The following is a 23,560-nucleotide window of genomic DNA, read 5'->3' as shown; positions in this document are numbered from 1 at the left end:
CAAAGGATTCCAGGTGGTGCTCAGAGAAGGCAATAACACCCCACTCCAGTATTCTTGCCTGGAAAATCCCATGGATGGAGGAGCCTGGGAGGCTGCAGTCCATGGGGTTACTAAGAGTTGGACACAACTGAGTGACTTCACTTTCACTTTTCACTTTCCTGCATTGGAGAAGGAAATGGCAACCCACTCCAGTGCTCTTGCCTGAAGAATCCCAGGGACGGGGGAGCCTGGTGGGCTGCTGTCTATGGGGTCGCACTGAATTGGACACGACTGAAGCGACTTAGCAGCAGCAGCAGGTGGTGCTAGTGGTAAACCTGCCTGCCAGTGCAGGAGACATGAGATCATGGCTTTGATCCCTGGGTTGGGAAGATCCCTTGGAGGAGGGCATGGCAAACCCACTCCAGTATTCCTGCCTGGAGAATCCCTTGGACATAGGAGCCTGGCAGGCTGCAGTCCATAGGATTGCAAAGAGTCAGACACAACTGAAGCAATTTACATGCACGCATGCAGTTTCTATATAAGGATGAGTATTCAGATGGAAAAAATAGTGTGTACAAAGGCATGTATGGAACACTGTGGCATTTTCAGAGAGCTACTCTTAGGTTCATAGCTGAATTGCTAGGTCATTTGGAGGAGTAAATAAATGTGATCTCTAACTATAGATAGAAAAAACTATCCATGCATTTTAAGATAAAGGGTGACAAGTTTCAACTTTGTGAGACTGTTAATAAGAATGTCCAAAATGGAATGAATTACCTGGAGATAGCAATCTCTGTCCTTGGGAATGATCAAGCTGTGACTGATTATTTATCTGTCAGAAAAGTTAAACATTTTTCAAAAACTGTATTCCTGGAGGTCAATAGGTGTAGAAAAGAGAACCTTTGATCAGATGACTATAGGAAGGCCAAGTTAAAAGATTTTTTTAATAGTAGACTCCAGTGCCTTTAATATATAATGATAGTTCTGTGATGTTGCAAAAACTGGTAAATAAAAATATGTAGCCATTTCCCAAAACACATGACAACAGATCCCTTGTAAGCAGTGTACTCTGAGGTCCTAGGGATTTGTGGGTCATCCGCACTCGTGAGTCTGAATGAGGAGAGAGAAATGCATAATACTGTTGATGGTTGCTGATTGGACTCAGGGCAGAACTTCCCAACAAATGAATTGACATACACTGGTTTCTGGCAACTAGTTATAAGTTAAGCAGCTGATTGATCCCCTCAGGCTTTTGGGTAGCTGTGTGAGGTTTAGGACTCTTAGATTTCTTAGAGCCAGTTATGGGGTGGATGGTAGAAAAACCTCATCCAAAATAAGCCTTACTCCAGCAAACCTTAGAACTATTATTTTCTTTCTATACCTTGATTTTAAAAGATTTGGATGTGCTAACCCCAGGGCCTTTTAATATATAACATGTGCAAAAGTTCCTCTTCCCATTCTTTGACTTCTTAAATGTTGCTGGTTCTCTTTCTTGTCTGTCCTTTAATTCTCATCGTTGTCATAATTAATTACAGGATTATGTCATATCTGTAACTCAGGGGACTGGTGGTTCAGAACCACTCATCTACTTTCTGTGTATTTTTGTCAGTACTGCTCTCTCTTTTCACCTGACCTAACCTGTTATTCCTTTTTTTCTCTCCAGACCTCCCGTTTTCCCTACAGCTTTACTAGCCAAGTGAAATTCTCTTACATCTTACTAAACCCACATCCTTGACCTCTCCCCCTACATTTTCCTGATTGTAACTTTTTCCCGAGTGTACTGATTCCTCAGTAGCCTTCTTAGATGAAGGATTCTTATTTTCTAGTCACTCTAGAACTGTTCTGTTTAGGGGTGAGGCTTTGTCTCCATTCCTCATCTTCACTTCTGAATGAAGGGTTCCTAAACCTCTTTCCTTTGACACTTAGGGCATTTGTCTTTATCAGCTTCTCCTTAGTGGTCCCATTCCCTAGTTTACAAAAGTCTTGGCCCCAGGCTCACTTCCCTCTGCACTGTAAGTTTTGCTACAACTCTAAATGTAGCCTCCAGTGTTCCTGTACGTGATTCATTTGAACTTCTGGCTCCCTAGTGCCTCTTACATTAATATGTAAAATCTGTCATCTGAGAATACAGATAGTTTTACCTTTTTCTTTCCAGTCTGGATACTCCCTCCCCCGGCCCCACATGATTGCTGTGGCTGGAACCTCTAGTACAAGTTGAGTGATAAGAGCAGTCATCTGTGTCTTGTTTCTGATCGTAGGATCAAAGCGTTTAATCTTTTACTGTTAAATATGCTGTTCACTGTGGGTTTTCATAGATGGTCCTTATTAGATTGAGGAAGTTCCCATGTGTTCATATTTTGTTGAGTGTTTTTTTAATCATGAAAGGGTATTCGATTTTGTCAAATGCTACTGCTGTGTCTATTGATATAATTATTTTTCCTTTCATGCTGTTAATGTGATGTATGCCTTTGATTGATTTTTCAGATGTTGTACTAACTTAACATTTCTCAAATAAATCCCACTTGGTCATGATATCCTTTTAGATGTTGCTAGATTCAGCTTCCTAAGTATTTTGTTGAGGATTTTCTATATCATTCATAACAAATATTTGTAGTTTTCTTGAGTTTTTTTTGGTATGTGTGTTTTTGATATCACACAGATTGAATTGGGAAGTGTTTCTCTCATTTCTATTTTTGGAAGAGTTTGTGAAGCAGTTTTGTTAACTCTTGATTTACTATTTTGTAGCATTAGCTGTCAAGGTTATTTGGGCCTGGGACTTTTTTTGCAGTGAGTGTTCTGATTGCTGATTTACTCTCTTAGATGATCTGTGGATGTCTGTTAGGCTTTCTTAGTTTGTAGTGTTGTTCACATCTTCTCTTTCTTTGGTGACCTTCTTAGTTGTTTTATCTGTTAATGAGGAGGAAACATTAAAGTCCCCACCTTAAGTATATCTTGTAGGGAAGGTTTGATGGCAACAAATTAGGTTGTTATCTGGGGATATTTTAGTTTGTCTTTAATTTTAAAGGATAGTTTTGCTGCATATAGGATTCTTGGTTAACAGGAAAGCCTTTCGTTTATAACTCCTATGCTTTCTGTTGAAAAATCAGCTGTTAATCTTTTTGAGCATGTCTTCTAACACAATAAAAGAACTGTTTTTCTTGTTGTGTTCAGGATTCTTACTTTTTATTTGGCTCTTGTTGGTTTGAATATGATGTGTCTCTTTTAGTTTGTCACATTTGGGAACTAATGATTAGAAAGCAGTTTCCTTAAATGCCTTGCACCAATAAGCTTCCAGCCTTTTCCAAGGGGCTGTGTGTGTGTGTGTGTGTGTGTGTGTGTGTGTGTGTGTGTGTGTATTCAGGGATACCTTCAACAACATGATAAGCAGTTTGCAGTACTGCCTTAGCCTTCATTTCCTGTTTGCTCAGAGGCTCATCATCAGCCAAAGATGAGGGATTAAGACTTTCTTAGGTATTTCCTTGACTTCCACACGTGTATGGCCTTCTCTGTGCCTAGGAATATGTTAGGGCTTTCCAAAGCTTCCTGTGGACATGTGATTCCTCAGGTTTTCCTTTAAAATTTTTCACTTTCTTCTTTGTCCCAACTGGTATTGCCATCTCAGGCAGGTGAGATTTTTAAACCATTGTCACTAATTTATTCTCTTTTCTCTTTTAAAACATATTAGAGTTAAGGCTGTTCCCATTGAGGGAGCTCTGAATCAGGTCAAATAAAACAACTGCTGAGAATGGACCTTTTCTAGGGAGGTGCCATTTAGGTCAAATGGTAACACTTCTCTGGAAACGGTGCTGCTTGGAGAGTTCCAATCCCAGTTTACCTCCCATCTCACCCTTAAGAGGTTGCTGAATGTCACAGCTACTGCACTTGTAAAGCTATTGTTTTTCAAGCTACCACAGAGCTGGGAAGATAAACAAGGAAATAGAATAAATTAAATGTCACAGAGTTTGGTCTCATGAAAGTCAGTTGGTTTTCTTCAGTAAGTGCTTTTTAATTCTTAATTCCAGAGTTGATTTGGTTGTTTCTGCTGCTGCTACTGCTGCTAAGTCACTTCAGTCGTGTCCGACTCTGTACGACCCCATAGACGGCAGCCCACCAGGCTCCCCCGTCCCTGGGATTCTCCAGGCAAGAACATTGGAGTGGGTTGCCATTTCCTCCTCCAATGCATGAAAGTGAAAGGTGAAAGTGAAGTTGCTCAGTCATGTCCGACTTAGCGACCCCATGGACTGCAGCCCACCAGGCTCCTCCGTCCATGGGATTTTCCAGGCAAGAGTACTGGAGTGGGTGCCATTGCCTTCTCTGTTGGCTGTTTCTAGAGTTCTGAAAAGTTGATTTTGCCAAATTTGCCAGTGTTCTGGATAGCTCAAATGGTAAAGAATCTGCCCGCAATGTGGGAGACCTGTGTTCGATCCCTGGGTTGGGAAGATCCCCTGGAGAAGGGCGTGTCGACTCCCTCCAGTATTCTTGCCTGGAGGATTCCATGGACAGAGGCGCCTGGAGGGCTGCAGTCCATGGGCTCGCAAAGAGTCGTGCACGACTGAGCGACTAACACACACACTCTTAGAGCTTTTATGTGGGAGTGGGTTTTTGGAGATCTTTGATTCTGCCGTTTTGTAAGTCCTTCCTTCTTTTCCTTTTGTCATGACTGTTCAAAAAAAATTAATGGCCTTTATTTTTTAGAGCAATTGTAGGTTTACAGAAATTTTAGGCAGAAGGTACAGAATTCTCATAACTCTTATACACAGTTAATTATAAGAGTTAATTCCCTTAACTCTTATACACAGTTTCTCTATTATTAACATCTTGTATTAATGGGGAGTATTTGTTCAATTAATGAGTTAATATTGACACATTATTATTAACTAAAATGTATAGTTTACATTAGGACTCACAAAGCTTTGAACCAGTAGGTTGTGTGTACATTCTGTGGACTGACACATGCATAGTAGTGTGTATCTACTGTTACTGTATCACACGGAATAGTTTCACTGTCCTTGAAACCCCACATCCTCCATGTATTCATCCTTTTCTTTACCTCTGAACCCCTGCCCCCTGGAAACGTTCTTGACAAACAGTGAAACAGTGATCTTTTTACTGTCTCCATAGCTTTGCCTTTTAAACAGAATGCCACGCAGTTGGAAACAGAATGTAGCCTTTTCAGATCAGCTTCTTTTAGCAGTATGTATTGGAGGTTGCTGCATGTCTTTCTGTGGCTTTATCTCACTTAAGAACAGTCGTTTCTCTTTATCACTAAGAAAGAGTCCATTGTATGGATGAACTGAAGAACCCACCTACCAGTGAAGGTAGACAAGAGATGTGGGTTTGATCCCTGGGTCGTGAAAATCCCCTGGAGCAGGGCAAGACAACCCACTCCAGTATTCTTGCCTGGGGAATCCCATGGATAGAGGAGCCTGGCAGGCTGCGGTCTATAGGGTTGCAAAGAGCTGGACACAACTGAAGTGACTTAGCACACTCGCACATGCACGTCTGGATGAACTGCAATTTGTTTATCCGTTTACCTACTGAAGGATGACTTGATTACTTCTGAATTTGGTAATTATGAATAAAGCTGCTCTAAACATTTATGTGGGTAATTATTCAACTCATTTTGGTAAATATTAAGAAGCATGATTGTGGCATTATATTATAAGAATATATTTGATTTGGGCTTCCCAGATGGTGCTTGTGGTAAAGAACCTGCCTGCCAATGCAGGAGATAGAAGAGACCAGGGTTCAATCCCTGTGTCCAGAAGATCCCCTGGAGGGGAGGGCATGGCAGTCCACTCCAGTATTCTGGCCTGGAGAGTCCCATGGACAGAGGAGCCTGGCAGGCTGCAGTCCATGGGGTCCCACAGAGTCGGACTCAAGTGCAGCGACTTAGCATGAACGCACACACGCATACGTGTTTAGTTTGGTAAGAGATTGCCATGGCTGTGCATTCACTTCTCTTCCAGCAGTGAGTAGGAGCTCCTGTTGCTGCATACCCTGGTCAGCATTTGGTGTTGTGGATTTTGATCATTCTGATAGGTGTTCAGTGGCATTTCATTGTTGTTTTAATTTGCAGTTCTCTAATGGTATGATTTGGGGCATTTTTTCATAGACTTATTGGCTATATCTGTGTTTTGTCTTAGTGAGATGTCTGTTTAGAGCTTTTGCTCATTCTTAAAATTGGCTATCTGTTTTCTTGTTGAACTTTCGGAGTTCTTTGTATATTTTAGATACCAATCCTTTGTCAGATACATTTACTACAAATATTTTCTCCAGTCTGTGTTTTGCATTTTCATTTTCTTAATGATATTTTTCACAGGGCATATATTTTTAATTTTATGCAGGACAACTTGTCAGTCTTTTCTTTCATGGGTTGTATTTTTTGTGTCATATCCAAAAACATATTGCCAAAGTCACCTAAATTTTCATTGTTACTTTGTAGTTTTGCATTTTATATTTAGATCTTTGACCAGTCAGTGTTCAGTTAATTTTTGTGAAAGGTGTGCAAGGTGGTGTTTTTTTTTTTTGGTGTATAAATGTCTAATTATTTCACTACTATTTGTTGACAAGACTGTCCTCTGTCCTTTGAATTGCCATTGCTCCTTTACTAGGGATCAGTCAGTTCAGTTCAGTTGCTCAGTCATGTCCGACTCTTTGTGACCCTATGGACTGCAGCACACCAGGCTTCCTTGTCCATCACCAACTCCTGGAGCCTGCTCAAACTCATGTCTATCATGTCAGTGATACCATCCAACCATCTCATCCTCTGTCATCCCCTTTTTCTCCTGCCTTCAGCCTTTCCCAGCATCAGGGTCTTTTCCAGTGAGTCAGTTCTTCGCATCAGGTGGCCAAAATATTGGAGTTTCAGCTTCAGCATCAGTCCTTCCAATGATTATTCAGGACTGATTTCCTTTAGGATTAACTGGTTTGATCTTCTTGCAGCCCAAGGGACTCTCAAGCGTATTCCCCAGCACCACAGTTCAAAAGTATCAATTCTTCAGTGCTCAGCTTTCTTTATAGTCCAACTCATATCCATACATGACTACTGGAAAAACCATAACTTTGTCTAGATGAACCTTTGTCAACAACATAATGTCTCTGCTTTTTAATATACTGTTTAGGTTGGTCATAGCTTTTCTTCCAAGGAGCAAACATCTTTTGATTTCATGGCTGCAGTCACCATCTGCAGTGATTTTGGAGCGCCCCCAGAATAAAGTCTCTCACTGTTTCCATTGTTTTCCCATCTATTTGCCGTGAAGTGATGGGACCCGATGCCATGATCTTAGTTTTTTGAATGTTGAGCTTTAAGCCAACTTTTTTACTCTCCTCTTTTACTTTCATCAAGAGGCTCTTTAGTTCTTCGCTTTCTGCCACAAGGGTGGTGTCATCTACGTATCTGAGGTGATTGATATTTCTCCCGGCAATCTTGATTCCAGCTTGTGCTTCGTCCAGCCCAGCATTTCTCATGATGTACTCTGCATTAAGTTAAATAAGCAGGATGACAATATACAGCCTTGACGTACTCTTTCCCCATTTGGAGCCAGTCTGTTGTTCCATGTCCATTTCTAACTGTTGCTTTTTGACCAACATAACAGATATCTCAGGAGGCAGGTCAGGTGGTCTGGTATTCCCATCTCTTGAAGAACTTTCCACAGTTCATTGTGATCCACACAGTCAAAGGCTTTGGTATAGTCAATAAAACAGAAGTAGATTTTTTCTGGAACTCTGTTGCTTACCAAGGATCAGTTCACTATATGGGTGAATTTTTGGACCTTCTATTCTGTTCCATTAATCTTTTTGTCTCTATCACAGTCTTGATTACTGTCAGTTGATACAGAAAGTCTGTAAGATAGTATCAGTATTCTGACTTTCTTCTTCTTCAGTATTGTGTTGGTTATTCTGGGTCTTTTGCCTGTTCATATAAACTTGAGAATCACTGTTACTATCCACAGACTATCTTGTTTGGATTTTAATTGAGATTATGTTGAATCTAGCATTAAAGAGTAGATAACCATGATGTTGAAAATATATGTGTTTAACTTTTAATATACCATTTCTATTAATAGTGAGAAAAAAGCTAAAGGTTTTGTGAAGTCAAACTGTGATTGAGATTAGGAGATAAATGAGAAAGAAAAATCCCCAAATCCCTCTCTTTCTCTCTCTCTCACACACACAGAGTATCTCCACTCACCATTCTAACCTGTGAATTACAAATCTTCAGTTTCACACAAAAATCACATATCTTAGTCATAAAGAAGCTCTGATAGAAGTGGAGAAGAATGTAAATGTATGGATAGAGCCATATAATTTGGGGAGATTACTTCGAAATTGCGATAAGTGGTTATGCAGCCAAGTGATTATTTGATATGTGGATTGAATATCAGGTGCTGCTCCTGTATATGGTTTAAATTTAAATTGGTTTTGAAAAAGCTTATTTCTTACAGATTCCTTTTTGTAGTTATTCTGATCCTTTTGTTGTTGTTGTTGTTGATTTTATTGGCTGTACTTACAGAACAATGTTAAATGATACTGATGATAGTGAGCATTTCATTCTTATGCTTCTTAACCACTGAGGTAATTTTAACCTTCATCCATACCTGTATTGGTTCAATTCGTCGTATCCACCAGCCTGTTTGGTCTGTGATTGACCACATAGGTTCTGCCTTTGCAAACACACTGCTCACCTTCCAGTGTTTTCTCCAAAGCAGCTTGAAGTCTTCTGCTGCTTTCATGACCTAATTTCTCTTTAGAAGTCAGTGATTGTTAAAATCTGTACAGAAGTACAAATTTATGACTGTCCAGCTAACATAAGGTGTTTTGTCCAGTCCTGTTTGTCTCATGTTTTTACCTCTCAGTCTTTTTCAAAGATGCAGATTTTCCTTTGTGAACTGCATCATCTTCTCAGAAGGTGAAATCTCAAAATCTTCATTATCTTGTTTTTCCCTTCTGTTTTATTTTCTGAAAACAGCCTCTCATATATTTGCTTTCTGTCTTAGTTTTGTCTTCTTCTGTCTTTGTACCTTCTCAATTATACTCATTTTATTCCCAGCAGCCTTCACATGGCCCTCATTGAGATGTTACGTTGTTTCCACCTTACTGTCATATGGTTTAGTAACAGTTTACACCCATATTAATAGAGCATTGTGTCAACATTTATCAATTGGGTAATTTAGGAGAAGGGTATATGGCATTATAGTATTCTTTTGACATTTGTGTTAGAAAAAATTTTCAGTATAAAGAAGTTAGAAATTATTGATAGTAATAATAATAGTAATACATCAGTAATTGGTTTTCACCTAACAATTATTACATATCAAGCACCATTCCAAACACTTTAGCATATATTATTGCCTCATTTAATCCTTTTACCAACCTAGTAAGATGTTCTTATTCTCATTTTATAAGTCAGGAAAATGAAGCATAGATAAAGTAACTCGCCCTTTGTGTTATATAGCTAAGTGAGTGACAGAGCTGAGATTTGAACGCAGATAATCTGCATTAATTGGATAATGTAAAAATGAATAAATCCTTGTTTTTAAAGGGCTTATAATCAGAGGTGACATGTATGCAGGTTTTCTTTCATTTATGCCATAAAATAATTTATGGATCATAAAACAGTTTTATCTAGTTCAAGGTCATTAAGACTTGGACGAGATATAAGTTTAGTTTTGGGTCTCATGGTGGAGGTATTAGAAATGCAACTTAAGGCATATGAACTTTATTTGATAGGCTCTGGACAGCACTGAGAGAATCTATGGCCCAAAGAATACTGAGTATTTTCAATAGCTAGTTACTATGAGCCAACATAAAAACTTAAGTTCTAGGCTGGAGCTGTGTCTTTTACACTGTTTTGGCTTCTCTAGGTGCCAGTTCTTTGTCCCCATAATCAGTTAGTGATCAAGACCCTTTGACCCTTCCTTCGAAATGTTTTTAATTCATCACTTCCTTACATATGGTTCATATTTATGCCTAAATCTAATATAGGCCATATTCCTGATTCATGCTTTGGCAGTCTCTGGTAAATTGGCTGTGGATTAAAAAGTCGGTCTGGGGGAGGCAAGTATATGGAGGGATGAAGTAGAAGAATGAATTGGATTCAGGCTGTTTGTGGTCCCCTAAGCCATACGTGAGAGTCTCCTTGTCCCTGAAAAACACGCACTTTTGTGCCATTTCTTTTTATTTTCTTTTTCTAGAAAGCTTTCACCTTTCATTCCTGCCCAACTCAAACCTTGTACTTTATAATTCATCCCAAGTTCTTTCCTATTCAAAAAAATTTCCCAAATTATGTCAGCTTTTTCTCCAAGAACATAACTCTTGTCTCTACTATTCATTTGCCAGGTGACTCTTTTTGTCTTACTAGAAAAATTTTTCATTACTCTGTATATATCTTGTCTATTCAGTTACAGATGGTAAAGTCATAGTAATAATTATCATTATTTAAAATTTAATAATTCAACTATATTTTGAATCAACAAAGATAAAATAGTTAAATGTGAACAAATTAGGGTCTTATCTGTGGATCAGCATTTAAATGTTCTTAAAAATCTCTTTCTTGGGTTGAAAGAAAAATCAGGCCTGAAATCAAGTATGAGAAGCAGCTTCAGAGAACAATAATTACCTTATGAAAACCAAGCTCATATTGAATATTTGAGAATTTAGAGATTTGGGAATATTTGTTAAAACCTAGAAAATTTATTAGAAAATGTATTTCTACTTTTGAAATTTAATGTATCCATGAATTTAAGTTTAATCCTGATATGTTAATGTAGATGTTATATTGGAGAGAATACTTTTTTAGTGTATTATTTTAAATATTGAAATTTTACATATATCACAAGTTCTTATATTAAAAACTAACTGGGATTATGTGTAATGTGAATACAGTAATTTTTAGATTGCTATAGCTATGAGTGCTGGTTAAAACATTCTGTTTTTCATGTCCATGAAACACATTACCCTTAGTTTTTATTTCCTCTTATTCAACATGTATGTTATTGTATGGAACCAAGGAAACTTTAAAATTTAAAAAACAAAATTAAAAAAAAGATTTTTTTAAGGTAGTTTAAGATTAGGAAATATGTGGTGTGTTTAAGACTTTGGTAAAACCTTGTTTAATCTTTACTGGAAAAGATGGTTTATCAGCAATGTAAAAACAAAAGAAGAATAACACTATATTTGTCTTAACTATCTGCTGGAACTTCCCAGAAATAGGAGTCCAGGGGTATATCTAAACTGGGAATTAATGAGGGTAACAGCTTAAAAAAGATGTGAAGTTTAAGAGAGTAACTAAAATTAAAAGCTAAAGATCAATCAGTGCAGAAAAGTAAAATAAATATAACTTTTTCCAGGCAAGAGCTTTCCCCAGAAGTTTTTGTTTCTACTCTAGTTCCTAAAGAATAAGCTTTACATAACCAATGTGTAAAATACACAGAAGGAGGGAGTGCAGATGATAACTGTGTTAATGACAACTAGACTTGATTGAAATTTTCAGTGAAAGCAAATTCACTATCTGAGATGAGTAAAAGTCAAAAGGCTTTGTGATAATAAATGATTTGTAATAATCACTGTAATAATATCATAATCTTTCTTTCTTTCTGAAATTATATTGTATATCTTTTCCCTCCAACTTCTTCCCCTGCCCTTCCAGAGGCTCTCCCTATAGAGAATCTCCTTTGGGTCATTTTGAAAGCTATGGAGGGACCCCCTTTTTCCAGGCTCAGAAGATGTTTGTAGATGTACCAGAAAATACGGTGATACTGGATGAGATGACCCTTCGGCATATGGTTCAGGATTGCACTGCTGTAAAAACTCAGTTACTCAAGCTGAAACGGCTGCTGCATCAGGTTAGTATATAGGGAACATTTTCAACTCTGATATTTTGAATTGCAAATGGATTGACTTTACTATTTTTTTAAAGTAAAGTTGAGTTTCTAATGACTATTTAGATTTGTGGAGAAATAATGGTCATAAATAGTACCGAACAGAAACTCTTCTGAGGGGAGAAAAAGACTTGGGGTTTTGCATAATGGTCTCTGTAAAGTCACTAACATTTATGAGCTATATAATATTTGGTGAGCTCTCTGCTTCTGTTTCCTCATTTTCATAGTACCTATGTTGTAAGGTTGTTAAGAGAGCTAGAGTTCATGGTTGCAAATTTAGTGATTTAATACCTGAAACATAGTAGGTGTTCAGTCATCAGTGCCACTGTACTTCAGCACTATACTGCTACTATAATTTCAACTCAGTGAGAAATAAGAAACAGCATTTTATATAATCACAGTCACATAATCCCACTTTGGTTTGAAACCTTCGAGTGTAAACTTCCCCAGTCGTCTCATTTTTTTTGGAGAAAACAGGGACTCAGAGCAGTGATGCGCTCGTCCACGTGGTGAGCTGATAGTAGAAGCTGGCTTCTGATTCAGTAGTATTTTCTTGGTTTGAACAGTTAACACAGACAGTTAACAGTTAACACAGACACAGAGTTTACACCTTAGTTTAACTGTAACTGCTGCTAAGTTGCTTCAGTCGTGTCTGACTCTGTGCAACGCCATAGATAGACGGCAGCCCACCAGGCTCCCTCGTCCCTGGGATTCTCCAGGCAAGAACACTGGAGTGGGTTGCCATTTCCTTCTCCAATGTATGAAAGTGAAAAGTGAAAGTGAAGATGCTCAGTCGTGTCTGACTCCTACCAGGCTCCTCTGTCCGTGGGATTTGCCAGGCAGGAGTACTGGAGTGGGGTGCCATCGCCTTCTCCGAACTGTAACGAAGAGATACACCCAGACACAAAACAGGGTAAAGCTAGTACTAACTCCAAATACATATTTAACACATTTCAGCTACTTCTCACCTCTTCTACCTTTTCTTTCCAATGTCTCTGAAGCTCCTGATAAAGAAATCTTCTAAAGATTTCAGATTGACTTTATCCTTTGTTTATGTAATGAAAACAAAATTATGAGAAGAAAATTGCAGAGTCTGTTTAGGATATCTTTAGCATTTCCCAAAATGCTGATAGAAGTTAAGAGCTGAATTAGTCCAGTATTTTGTATAACAGCCTCTTAATTTGTCCCTTTTAGTAATTATAAAAACTTCAGTGTGATACATGTACATGGTTTTAAAAAAATCACATAGTATCCAGAAGCTTAAGGAAACAAGCAATATTTCTGTCCTTCTCCCCACTTGAGCCAGCCTTTTCTAATCTGAACAGGTTACTAAGTGTCTTTAGAATTATCATACACGGATTTCTTTCATCATCTTCTAGGATTGAGACTGTTATTTCTTGGATAATTTATCTTCTTTCTTCTTAGTTTGCTCTTGTATTTAGCAGGAATATATCCTTAATTTACTTCCTAAGAGAGGGCAAATGGATGGTACTTTTTTTCTAGCTGATATGTCATTGAAATCTCTTTACCTACTCTCATATTTAGTTTATAGTAATAGTTTGGCAGGGATGGAATACTTTGGCTGGTATAGAAGTGAGTGTTTCCTCAGAAATTTGAAGTCGTTTCTTTTCTAGAATCCAGTTTAGCCACTGAGAAAAGTCTGCTACATTCTAATCCACCTTACCTTGCATTTTGTCTGTTTTTGATCTCTCTGGGAGATTTTTAGTCTGTTATTTCTGGCAGTTTGCAGTTTCAGTGATGTCCTGGGATTTAAATTTTGTTGTACTTGTTTGTATTCACTTAATGTATGGGTAATCACTGAGTTTTATGAAGATTCATGTAGTGTGAAATTTCCTTAAGTCATTTCTGTGATTATTTTATTTATCCTGTTTTCTCTGAGTGTCTGAGTGTATCTTTCTGGAATTCTTGGTAATCCAAACTAGAATTTATGAGTTTTCAGTCTTTTTTTCTTTCATATTTCCCTTTTCTTTGAGTTTGATTATGTTTTCTGATGTATTTCCTCACCTTCATATTCCAGCTCCCTGTTTCTGTTGAATTATTTATCTTGGCAGTTGTATTTTCAGTTTCCAAGAGCTCTTTATTGTATACCTTTCCTTTTTCATATCATTCAGTTCTTATTTTGTCTTATTTTCTTAGTAAATATATTAAGTAGCTTGTTTCTGTTGTGTTTTGTTAAGATTTCTCAAGTTCCCTACATTATTATCTCTTCATAAATGGTCATTTTGTTTTTTGTGTTTTAGTTTCTCCTTCTTTTGGAATATTTCTTCAGATATATAATGAGTCTTTGTTGTTTATTAATATTTAAGATTGAAGGGTTAGAAAGTTGATTCAGGACTCTTTACGCATGGGTTGTCTTGTCAGCTGGCTGGCTTCACTTTACAGTGACATGAATATTAGTGGACCCTCAGTACTTAACTAAGTAGAGTGTTTTTCCTTCTCAGGTTGTTACTATTTCTCCAGAGAAGAAACTACTTTTTTTTCTTCTTGGAATAGAGGTAGAAGACTGGGAATCTATTCTTGCCTTATGCAGACTTCCAGTTAATTCTCATATTTCTAACCCACATGAGCATGAGTGGTTTTGCTCATCCATTTTCTTCACTCTTAGTTCATTATTTTCCCTGTTTGCTTTTATCATATTTTCACATTCAGCATCTGTTTTGACCTTGGAGTGAGAAATGAAAACTGTGGAGTAGTGAAAAGTACATGATGGTATCTCTTTGATATTTTTCTTTGGGATTACAAAATATTTGATCCTGATGATTCATACCCTGTCTCCCTGGCATGAGCCTGCGTGTTTCATGAACTATCAGGTATGCCATACAAATGTTTTGTTTGTTTCCTCTCAGCTCCAGGGTTGAGAATAAAGCCAGTAGTGTGTCTCTCACACAATTCTCTTGTCTGTCGGTCTCTGGCTCTCTCTGTTCCTCTCTCTCTGTCTCTGTGTGGGGGGGGAATGGACGCATGGGTGCAGTGCCAGGTGGATGGACTGTTCACAGCAGTAGCACCCGCGTGAGTGCACTGCGAGTTGAGGAGCTGCTGAATGATTGCCACGTGGTGGCAGAGAACCACAGGAAAGTCAGGAAACTCAAGCTTCTCTATCCCCAGACTTTTTCATCATGACAGGAAAACCAAGTTCATGAAATATACATAAAAAGAGCGTATACAGCGTAAGGGTACCCTTTAATGGATAACAGGACACAGTTTTATACTCACCACCCAGGTTAAGGGATGAGACATTAAGAAGTGTTCATTCTTCACTGTAGTATCTTCCCTTTCCAGAATCTAGTACTTCCCTCGTTTCTTTTTCTGTTAATTTTTGGGCGTCTCTGTTGGCTCAGATTGTAAAGCATCTGCCTGCAGTGCAGGAGACCCAGGTTCGTTTTCTGGGTCGGGAAGATCCCATAGAGAAGGGAATGGCAACTCACTCCAGTATTCTTGGCCTGGAGAATATTATGGACAGAGGAACCTGGCGGGCTACAGTTCTTGGGGTCACAGAGTCTGACATGACTGAGTGACTAACACTTTCACTGTCTGTGTCCCTATAAATATATTAGTTTTGTCTCTTAGAGCTTTATGTAAATGAAATTATACTTAAGTATTTCTCTGTGAATTGCTTCTTCCATTCAGCATTTTATTTAAGGTTCTTTGATATTTATGTTCTGCTTCATTAATTTTCATTTTTTTAGTCTCCAATTCTGAACAGTTTCTTTCTCCATTTTACTATTGATGTCCATTTTGTTTTTTTTCCAGGGTTTTTTTTTTTTTTTGGCTACGACAAATGATATGAAATATTCCTGGTATACATGTGTGAAAATTCATCTGGAATAACTAGGAGTGAAATTTCTGTGTCATGGAGCATAGAAATATTCCAGAAATAGGAAGCTATTTCCCCAAATTGTTCAGTCTGTTTCACTCTTTTCAAATAGTAAATGCTTTTTTGCATTGTTCTATATCTGAGCAGCACTTGGTATTATCAGACTTCTTAATTTTTGTCATGTGGTGGGACTGTAGTGGTGTTTAATTGTGGCTTTATTCTGCATTTCAAAATCAGGAAATTTGAAACATTGACACATTACTACCATTTAATCCTCAGAGCCTGTTCAGATTTTGCCCTTTGTCTTGGGGTTCAGTTCAGTTCGGTCGCTCAGTCGTGTCCGATTCTTTGCGACCCCATGAACTGCAGCACACCAGGCCTCCCTGTCCATCACTAACTCCCGGAGTCCACCCAAACCCCTGTCCATTGGTCGGTGATGCCATACAACCATCTCATCCTCTGTTGTCCCCTTCTTCTCCCACCTTCAATCTTTCCCAGCATCAGGGTCTTTTCAAATGAGTCAGCTCTTTGCATCAGGTAGCCAAAGTATTAGAGTTTTAGCTTCAACATTAGTCCTACCAGTGAACACCCAGGACTGATCTCCTTTAGGATGGACTAGTTGGATCTCCTTGCAGTCCAAGGGACTCTCAAGAGTCTTCTCCAACACCACCACAGTTCAAAAGCATCAATTCTTCGGCGCTCAGCTTTCTTTATAGTCCAACTCTCACATGCATACATGACCACTGGAAAACCATAGCCTTTGTTGACAAAGTAATGTCTCTGCTTTTTAATATGTTGTCTAGATTGGTCATAACTTTCCTTCCAAGGAGTAAGCGTCTTTTAATTTCATGGCTGCAATCACCACCTGCAGTATTTTGGAGCCCAGAAAAATAAAGTCAGCCACTGTTTCCCCATCTCTTTGTCTTGATGTAGTATTCTTTATAACAGAAAGATCTGGTTTACCATCACATGTTGCTTTTAAAAGTTGTCATGTTTTTGTAGATTTCTTCAAACTGTGGTACTTCCTCAGTTTTCTTTTCACTTTGATGACCATAATATATTTACTCTTTTAACCAATTCTGCTGACAGTGGCACCTCACTCCAGTACTCTTGCCTGGAAAATCCCATGGACGGAGGAGCCTGGTGGGTTGCAGTCCATGGGGTCGCAAAGAGTCAGACACGACTGAGCGACTTCACTTTCACTTTTGACTTTCATGCATTGGAGAAGAAAATGGCAACCCACTCCAGTGTTCTTGCCTGGAGAATCCCAGGGACGAGTAGCCTGGTGGGCTGCCGTCTCTGAGGTCACACAGAGTCGGACACGACTGAAGTGACTTAGCAGCAGCAGCAGCTGACTATAATCAGCTTCTCACCGCCTCTCTTGTACACTTGACCTCCTCACCTCTCTAAGATTCTGTATCTCTGTGCCTGGCTACTCTCCCGTGTACACCTTCCTCACCCTACTTGGGCTCTGACTCCTTGTCAGCCTCATGGATTCTAACACACCACACCAGTCTTCTCTTCCTGTGGATGCCACTTCACTCTGCTTGGGCTTGACACTACAGATGTCAGTTGATGCCTGCACATGGGTGCCTTCTTAACCCTGCTTGGGTCTGACACCTGACACTGGGCCTTTTCCTGCAGAGATGCCCTCTTCATGCTGCTTGAGCTCTTGTAGCTCTCTAAAGGCCCTCCTGTGGGAGTGTGCCCACTCTACACCACCCTGCTTACACTTACAACCCATACCAGGCTGCACATATATCCTTCTCTTTCTATTCAGATTTGACTCTGGTATCAAATTGTTCTCCCATCCTCTCTCTGTATGCCCTTTTCAGTCTTTTAAGCTCTGACATGCCTTGGTAAGCTGGCCACTGCCAGGGATCTGTTTTTCAACCTCCTTAGATTCTGAAACCCTGTGCTGGGCTGTCCTTTTTGGTTGGAGACTTATTTATTTATTTTTGCCTCATTCAGGAAGATAAAGTGAGGAGGAAAAAGAAGCAAATTTTAAAAAAATGATTGACTTTATCAAGGTAGAATTTGCATTCAAATGAATTGTGCCTATTTTAAGTATATAATTTGAGTTTTGATGAATATATACAGCTGTGTGACCACTACGACAACAATCAAGATATAGGACATTGCTGTTGCTGCTAAAATTCTCTTATGTCCCTTTGTAGTCAGTCTTCTCTCAAACCTGGCCCAGGCAGCTATTGCTCTGCTTTCTGTTACTAAGGTTTTGTCCTTTCTAGAATTTCATCTGAAAGTTTTGTCTTCCTCTAAACTATACAATGTGTGCTTTTTTCTTGCTGGATTTTTTTCACTCACCATAATGATTTTGATACTTACCTGTGTTTTGTGAGTTTCAGTATATTAGTTTTTATTGTTGGGTAACATTCCATTGTGTGTGTGTGTGTGTGTGTGTGTGTGTATACCACAGTTTTATTTTCATCCATTTACTTGTTGATAGACATTTGAGTTGTTTTTAGTTGTGGGTTAATTGAGATAATGTTAAATTTCTAGAATAATAATGAAAGTTAATAATAATAGATGTATTCAAAAATTAGAATTTGAATTCAGGACATTTTTTTCCACTTGTCTGTTGTGTGATCTTGGATAAGTTAAATTACTTAAACTTCCTATGCCTAGATTTCCTTATAACAGAAGTAGAAATTATAATAGCTCCTGTTTCAGGACTGTTGTAAAGAAAACATGAGGAAATTTAGGCAAGTGCTAAGCATAGTGTCTGATGCATAGGAAGCAGTTAATGTTAGCTGTTATAATACTGACAGTAGCAACATCAATAATGATAAAACTGTGAAGGTCAAGGATTTTTAATCCCTTGCATTGCTTTTAATTTTATGTAGCTGCCTAAAAGCTAATTCTGTTCTCTTTAGAATCCATTGATTGTTATTTCATCATTCAGTATACTTTATTGAGCACTTGTTGAGTTTCAAGGATTGTGCTGGTAATGAAGATAAAAAGAAGGAAGATGTAATTCTTGTCCTGTGTCTAGTGCATTGTTCTTAAAAACTATGTGTTACAGCTGGTTAGGAGATTTTGAAATAAATTTTGTCCATCGTAACTATTTTTCCTAATAAAGTAGAATAGTATAGAAACTGTGCTGTGCTTAGTCGCTCCGTTGTGTCCAAGTCTTTGCAACCCCATGGACTGAAGCCCACCAGGCTCCTCTGTCCATGGGGATTCTCCAGGCAAGAATACTGGAGTGGGTTGCCATGCCCACCTCCAGGGGATCTTCCTAACCCAGGGATTGAACCCAGGTCTCCCACATTGTAGGCATATTCTTTATAGTCTGAGCTACCGGGGAAGCCCAAGAAGGCTGGAGTGGGTAACCTATCCCTTCTCCAGGGGATCATCCTGACCCATGAAGTGAGCCGGGGTCTCTTGCTTTACAGGCAGAGTCTTTACCAGGTGAGCTACCAGGGAAGCCAGCAAACTCAGATGGTTTGAAGAGTTAAATATTTTCTTTAATGTAGAAAATTTAGAAGAAATCTACAACTACTGTTTTTAAATGGCAAAATAAATCTATAGAAAAAGATATCTATATGTACAAGTTAAACACTTAGGTTTAATAAAAAAAGTTTAAACTGATGAAATTTATAAATAAGGTTTGCTTAGAATATTACAGATTTTAGCCATATATAACAATGTTCTAGTCAATTTGAATGTCAGTAAAATTTTTGTTTTGAAAATGTCTTTGCCCTAAGCGTCTGTGAGGATCAACTCATTTCTTAAACTCTTTTTGAAAATCAGGCTTCATGATTATATTTTTATAATCTTTCCAAATATAGTTTGAATCATTAGATTTTAAATCCCATAGGTGAATTACAGTATTACTCAAAAATTTATCTTAGCGCACATTCTAGGTTGTGTGATGTGATACAATGTTCGTCCATTTACTCTGCTATTTAAAAAAGTGACTTATGAAAAGAAAATGAAAAAATCTCTCCTGTTCCTCCACTCCCTTTCCTAGGGTGCCTCTTGTGATTGTGTTGTAGCATATCAGAAACACAAGGGTGCTTTGTTGATGTCACTGATGCTGCTTGTCAGCAGAGACTGGTCAGTGCTGCCAGGCTTTTGGTTAGTTCATTTCAAGTGTCCATGTCCGTTGCAGCTGCTTTGGAACTGATAGGAAGATCCCAATTTTTGGAAACTAATGGAAGACCCACTTGGGTAAGATGGAATTTGTTATAGGGTTTCCTACATGTTAATATGTGAAGAGTTTAAATATTAGAACAAAAGTTTACCTTTATGCTTTGTTGAAAAAGAAAAATGGAAGATGGTGGAAGTGTTCCTCTTAGAACAGGGGAAGGTTTACTGGTCTTTTTGAATCTTTAGTAAAATACTAATGACTTAAGAGTTAGTTGACTTAAGGTTAATTGCATTCAGAGCTCAAAAATCCTGACTAGGGCTTCTTTGGTGGTCTAGTGGTTAAGACTTTGCCTTCCAATGCAGGGGTCGTGGGTTCCATTCTTGGTTAGGGAACTAAGATCTCACATGCCTCATGGCCAAAAACCCAAAATATAAAGTGCAAGCAATATTGTAACAAAGTCAATAAAGACTTAAAAAAAAATCCCAACTAGAACCCACAGAAACTGTTGAAATACTTCACTTAGTAAAGCAGCCAGAATACTTGGATAATCAGTTAACTATGAATTGTTTACTTTTGTGCAGTGGTATGTTACAGTTTTTATGTTTTTGCATCTATGCATTTATTAAATATGTGTATTCAAAATGCTTAGAACAGTGCCCAACACTGGTCAATAAACTTAGCTCCTTAGGTGGTGCTAGTGGTAAAGAACCTGCCTACCGATTCAGGAGACATAAGAGACACAGATTTGATCCCTGGGTCAGGAAGATCCCCTGGAGGAGAAAATGGCAACCCATGCCAGTATTCTTGCCTGAAATCCTGTTGACAGGGGAGCCTGGTGGGTTATAGTCCATGGGGTCACAAAGAGTCAGACATGACTGAACTGACTGAGCACGGCACTCGTATGTGTAGGATGAAGCATGGACATTGCATGCGTGGTTGTTATTCAGTGATTTTTAAAAAGAGAATGTTTTCTGTACATTTTATGATTTCCCCCCCACCACCCCCAAAGCTTAAAAAGACTTGTCTCAAAATGTTTCCGAATTTTGGCCTAAATTCTTTTCATCTAAGTCAAGTAGTGTCAAAGTTATTTGGAGGGTATGTGGTTTTATTATAGATAGAATTGGAGATTATATTCATGATCTTTAAACTCTTGTGCTTTGATGGAAATAATAGCCTTTTCCTTCTTTGATCTCTTGAATCTATATTATTAGCCTGTTAAAAATTGGAAGGCTCTGAGACATGCCTTTGAGACATGTGGTTGTTCAGTCGCTCAGTTGTGTCCAACTCTTAGCGATATACCGATAACTTAAACATTAATGAATCCCACTTGTCTTGGGCTGTGCTATAAATTTATTTTATTTAGAAGAATTTTTTTAATTTTCAAAAATGCAGGTTTGGTATACAAGACTTCTTTTCTAATTAATTTCTAGTTTGGTGGCTCAGCAGTAAAAAAAAAAAAAACAAAAAAAACGCCTGCAATGCAGGAGCTAATGGGATCAATCCCTGGGCTGGGAATATCCCTTGGAGAAGGAAATGGCAACCCACTCTAGTATTCTTGCCTGGGAAATCACATGGACAGAGGAGCTTGGCAGGCTACAGTCTATGGGGTTGCAAAGAGTCAGACATGACTTAGCAATTAAACAACAACAAATCTTAAAACATTAATAGTAAAAAATAATGTCTATAGGATATAAATTCTTTGGAATGTATTGATATTTCCTTTGTGTCCTAAAGCAAAACTTTGGAAACTTTTGAAAACTTTTCCTTTGGCCATATAGTAAATATATTTTAGCCCTTTTAGATAAGAGGCAAAATTGATGTTACATTTGTTGTTCAGTCACTCGGTCGTGTCCAACTCTCCGACCCTGTGGATTGCAGCTCACCAAGCTTCCCTATCCTCCCATTATCTCCAGCGTCTGTCGCCCCCTACTCTTCATGCCCTTAATCTTTCCCAGCATCAGAGTCTTGTTCACTGACTCAGCTGTTTGTTTGTATCAAGTGGCCAAAGAATTGGAGCTTCAGCTTCAACACCATTCAGTGAATATTCAGGGTTGATTTTCTTTAAGATTGACTGGTTTGATCTGCAGTCCAAGGGACCCTCAAGAGTCTTCTCTTCCAAACACCACAGTTGGAAAGCGTTAATTCTTTGGCAGTCAACCTTCTTTATGGTCCAACTCTCACATCCTTACATGACTACTGGAGAAATCATAGCTTTGACTATATGGGCCTTTGTTGATAAAGTGATACCTCTGCTTCTTAAGACACTGTCTCAACTTGTCATAGCTTTTCTTCCAAGGAGCAAGCAGCTTCTAATTTCATGGCTGCAGTCACTGTCGGCAGTGATGTTAGAGCTCGAGAAAATACAGTCTGCCACTGTTTCCATTTTCTTCCCCATCTATTTGCCATGAAGTGATGGGACTGGATGCTATGATCTTAGCTTTTAGAATGTTGAGTTTTAAGCCAGCTTTTTCACTCCTCTTTCAACCTTCATCAAGAGGCTCTTTAGTTCCTCTTCACTTTGTGCCATAAGGGTGGTATCATCTGCATATCTGAGGTGATTGATATTTCTCCCGGCAGTTTTGAGTCCAGCTTGTGATTCATCCAGCCCAATGTTTCACATGATATACTCGGCATATAAGTTAAATAAGCAAGGCATCAATATATAGCCTGATGTACTCCTTTCCCATTTTGAACCAGTCTGTTGTTCCATGTCTGGTTCTAACTGCGGCTTCTTGACCTGCATACAGATTTCTTAGCAATCAAGTAAGGTGGTCTGCTAGTCCCATCTTTTTAAGAACTTTCCACGGTTTATTGTGATCCACACAGTCAAAGGCTTGAGTGTAGTCAATGAAGCAGAAGTAGATTATTTTCCTGGAATTCTCTTGCTTTTTCTACTATCTAGCAGATGTTGGCAATTTGATCTCTGGTTCCTCTGCCTTTTCTAAATCCAGCTTGTACATCTGGAAGTTCTAGGTTTATGTACTGTTGAAGCCTAGCAGTGTGTGTGTGTGAAGTGAGCCTGTGAGTTATATGATAGTTTGAAGAATCTTTGGCATTGCCCTTCTTAGTAGTATTATACTGTATACATATGTCATAGTCTGTTTATCTGTTTAGCAGTTGAAGGATATTTGTGTCTTTTTCCAGTTTTTGGCAGTTATGAATAAACCCACTATAAATATTCGTGCACAGATTTTCATGTGAGGATGTTTTAATTTCTTACCTGGGAACGGGAATGCTGGTTGATAAGTATCTATCTAACTTCTAAAAAGCCTCTTGATGAAAGTGAAAGAGGAGAGCGAAAAAGTTGGCTTAAAGCTCAACATTCAGAAAACAAAGATCATCGCATCCGGTCCCATCACTCCATGGGAAATAGATGGGGAAACAGCAGAAACAGTGTCAGACTTTATTTTGGGGGGGCTCCAAAATCACTGCAGATGGTGATTGCAGCCATGAAATTAAAAGACGCTTACTCCTTGGAAGAAAAGTTATGACCAACCTAGATAGTATATTCAAAAGCAGAGGCATTACTTTGCCGATTAAGGTCCGTCTAGTCAAGGCTATGGTTTTTCCAGTGGTCATGTATGGATGTGAGAGTTGGAGTGTGAAGATGGCTCAGTGCCAAAGAATTGATGCTTTTGAACTGTGGTGTTGGAGAAGACTCTTGAGAGTCCCTTGGGCTGCAAGGAGATCCAACCAGTCCATTCTGAAGGAGATCAGCCCTGGGATTTCTTTGGAAGGAATGATGCTAAAGCT

At 38.6% G+C, this 23,560-nt stretch overlaps 1 protein-coding gene across 2 annotated transcripts in view; it reads left to right on the top strand.

Annotated features, from left to right (window-relative positions):
- The window catches only part of CCSER2 (coiled-coil serine rich protein 2), a 154,948-nt gene that overhangs the window by 72,684 nt on the left and 58,704 nt on the right, over positions 1-23,560 (top strand). For both annotated transcript variants that reach the window (XM_068981726.1, XM_068981727.1), the window contains exon 6: positions 11,630-11,825. In XM_068981726.1, coding sequence (XP_068837827.1) covers positions 11,630-11,825 — 196 coding nt within the window. The remainder of the gene's footprint in view (positions 1-11,629; positions 11,826-23,560) is intronic.

This window comes from Capricornis sumatraensis, chromosome 10 (genome assembly GCF_032405125.1).
Source record: "Capricornis sumatraensis isolate serow.1 chromosome 10, serow.2, whole genome shotgun sequence".
NCBI classification, from domain to species: domain Eukaryota; kingdom Metazoa; phylum Chordata; class Mammalia; order Artiodactyla; family Bovidae; genus Capricornis; species Capricornis sumatraensis.
This window is presented reverse-complemented; position numbering and strand designations above follow the sequence as displayed.